The 2,223-nt window shown below is 43.6% G+C and overlaps 2 protein-coding genes across 4 annotated transcripts in view; one reads left to right on the top strand and one right to left on the bottom strand.

Annotated features, from left to right (window-relative positions):
- The window catches only part of LOC107687247 (E3 ubiquitin-protein ligase RNF170-like), a 5,690-nt gene extending 5,475 nt beyond the window's left edge, over positions 1–215 (bottom strand). For 2 of the 3 annotated variants that reach the window (XM_016484495.1, XM_016484497.1), the window contains exon 1: positions 114–206. The gene's annotated coding sequence lies outside the window, so the exon portion shown is untranslated. Of the gene's footprint in view, positions 1–113 lie in introns of all 3 variants that reach the window. The other variant, XM_016484496.1, reaches the window with a different exon arrangement.
- Positions 216–693: 478 nt separating this feature from the next.
- The window catches only part of hook3 (hook microtubule-tethering protein 3), a 43,831-nt gene continuing 42,301 nt past the window's right edge, over positions 694–2,223 (top strand). Inside the window, exon 1 of the mRNA XM_016484494.1 lies at positions 694–825. Coding sequence (XP_016339980.1) covers positions 769–825 — 57 coding nt within the window. The 5' untranslated portion in view covers positions 694–768. The remainder of the gene's footprint in view (positions 826–2,223) is intronic.

Here is a 2,223-nt window from a genome sequence, read left to right as displayed (position 1 = left end):
ACACACACTCTCTCTCTCTCTCTCTCTCTCTCTCTCTCTCTCTCTCTCTCTCTCTCTCTGTTTCACACACACACACGCTATTTCAATGGCTTCCGTTCCGTTCAAATACTTACATGAGATAAACACTGCAGTTTCAGGCCTCAAATACACTTTCGCAAAGATAAATGTTCAGTGTTTGTGTTGTGGACTCGGTTAGTTCCGCATTCTTCTTCTTCTTCTTCTTCGTGTTATACGGCGGTTAAATCGCGGATCAGTGGTTCATCACCGCCCCCTTCTGCTCCGGAGTGCGGAACGAACAAAAGGCATTCTGAGGAAACCCGAGAGAAGACCTTTATCACCCTATCGACATTTTCTTATTCGTATTCATCATATCTTATAAAAACACGGTTCCCTTTAATAAAAAAACGCACACAGTTCCGCACTCTTCTACCGTCGCCTTGTTGAAAGCCGCGCGTTTCGCTGCCTGTCTCACTTCATCAAGTCTTATTTGCGCGATTTTTTTACCATACTAATTTTAATAAACAGTAACGTTTTCCCCCGTTTTAAGATCCTCTTTCAGCAAAGCGGGTTTCTGCCGTGAGATTTTCCGTCAGGCATTAGGTGCCCCGATCCTGCAGGGTGGCAGCCGAAGGACCCCTGAGGGAAACTCGTCAGAGCGGCTAACGTGTGTCTGTCTCCGGCGCTTTATTCGTCAAACTCAGCTTCTGGTCGCTCTAGCTGGACAGGACTTCTCTCGCCGCCGGACTCTGATCGCAGCGTGACCGGAACATGAGCGCTCTGCAGGCTCGGGCTCGAGGGCAGCTGTGTGAGAGTCTCCTCACATGGGCGAGTGCTTGCTTTATTTGAGTGTTCGTGTTATAAATGTGATTCTCTGTAACATCACGGGTTTATCTGCTGTTTACGTCTTTCTCACGAACAGCTAATTAACGTGTTCTTCGAAGTGCTTCGTAAATATGACACACAGAGTTACTCTTTCAGCACCGCGGCGTTAGCTTCTGATGATCTGTGATGCTGTGTTTCTTCAGAATTATAATCACTATATTGATGATCAGTCATATACACACCGTCTCTGTAAGACTAGCACTGGTCTGACTAACTAGCAGTCAGTCAAGGGTTAATCAGTTTTGCTTTTCTGAATCATATTGGACCAAACTAAGCAAGTCATTGAGGTTTTTCTGTAAGACTGGTCTTAGCTCTTAAATCACCTACAGACAGCTAGCTTGGACTAAAGTCGACTGGTTACCATTTGACTAACTAGCTGGTCTGGCTAGTTCTTAGCACGGTGCTTGTGTTTTTGCAGCTGGCCTCTGAGCAAGATAACTAGTTGTAGGACTAGTAGAGATCTGAGTAACCGGTTAATCGTGAGGGAATCTGAGTCTTCACTCATCAAGATCTGTAACTACATTCATGCAGACGATACATGATTCAGCTTCGTTTCTGAGGGTGGTTACAGAATAAAGTGCAGTGGAATTAATTCAAATTCAAATTGATTGAGATGACTGAGAGTCTCTATCCGAGCTCCTATTGATCATCGCATTGATCCATCAGTGTCCGATAAAGCGTCTGATTGCGTGTGTGAGTGTGTGTGTGAGTGTGTGTGTGATTGTGTGTGTGTGAGTGTAACGCCTCGCATCATTCACAGTCGGGTTATTAGCAGAGAACACAGAGCAGGGCTTGAATTTCAGGCGTGAGATTGCGGCTATTAATAATAATTCTAATTCCCGCAGGTTCCGCGCTTATAACGCGATGACAGATGACGGAACTTAACATTTGCACGTACTTCTGAGTCTTGAAAACTCTCATTTTCTGTGCGCCCACAGATCGCGATGAGTGACAGATTTCAGCCGCTTCACATCTCTAGAAGCAAACACAGCGGTGTTTCATTCATAAATGAAAGTGCGTTTTTGAACGAATCTAGCGAGTCAGTGATTCTTGATTACCCATTCATAAAGACAGTCAGTTGCATCATTCCTGAATGAATCAGCCGTTCAGACGAATCAATTGAATGAATGATTCAGTGATAAAATCCGTGATTTGCCGCCACCTGCTGGCGGTTTCAGTTTCATTTTTAGGTATAATTGCAGTTATTTCAATAATTTAATATTTCTGTATTCAAAATTTTATTTAAAACATTAATCTCCACATGAATTTATGAATTTTATTGCACTCATGCCACCTCTGAGCCTCATTGAATGTCTGAAAATGTACCTACAAGCCACTTTT

The sequence above is a fragment of the Sinocyclocheilus anshuiensis genome, unplaced genomic scaffold (assembly GCF_001515605.1).
Source record: "Sinocyclocheilus anshuiensis isolate Anshui unplaced genomic scaffold, SAMN03320099.WGS_v1.1 scaffold745, whole genome shotgun sequence".
In the NCBI taxonomy this organism is placed as follows: domain Eukaryota; kingdom Metazoa; phylum Chordata; class Actinopteri; order Cypriniformes; family Cyprinidae; genus Sinocyclocheilus; species Sinocyclocheilus anshuiensis.
This window is presented reverse-complemented; position numbering and strand designations above follow the sequence as displayed.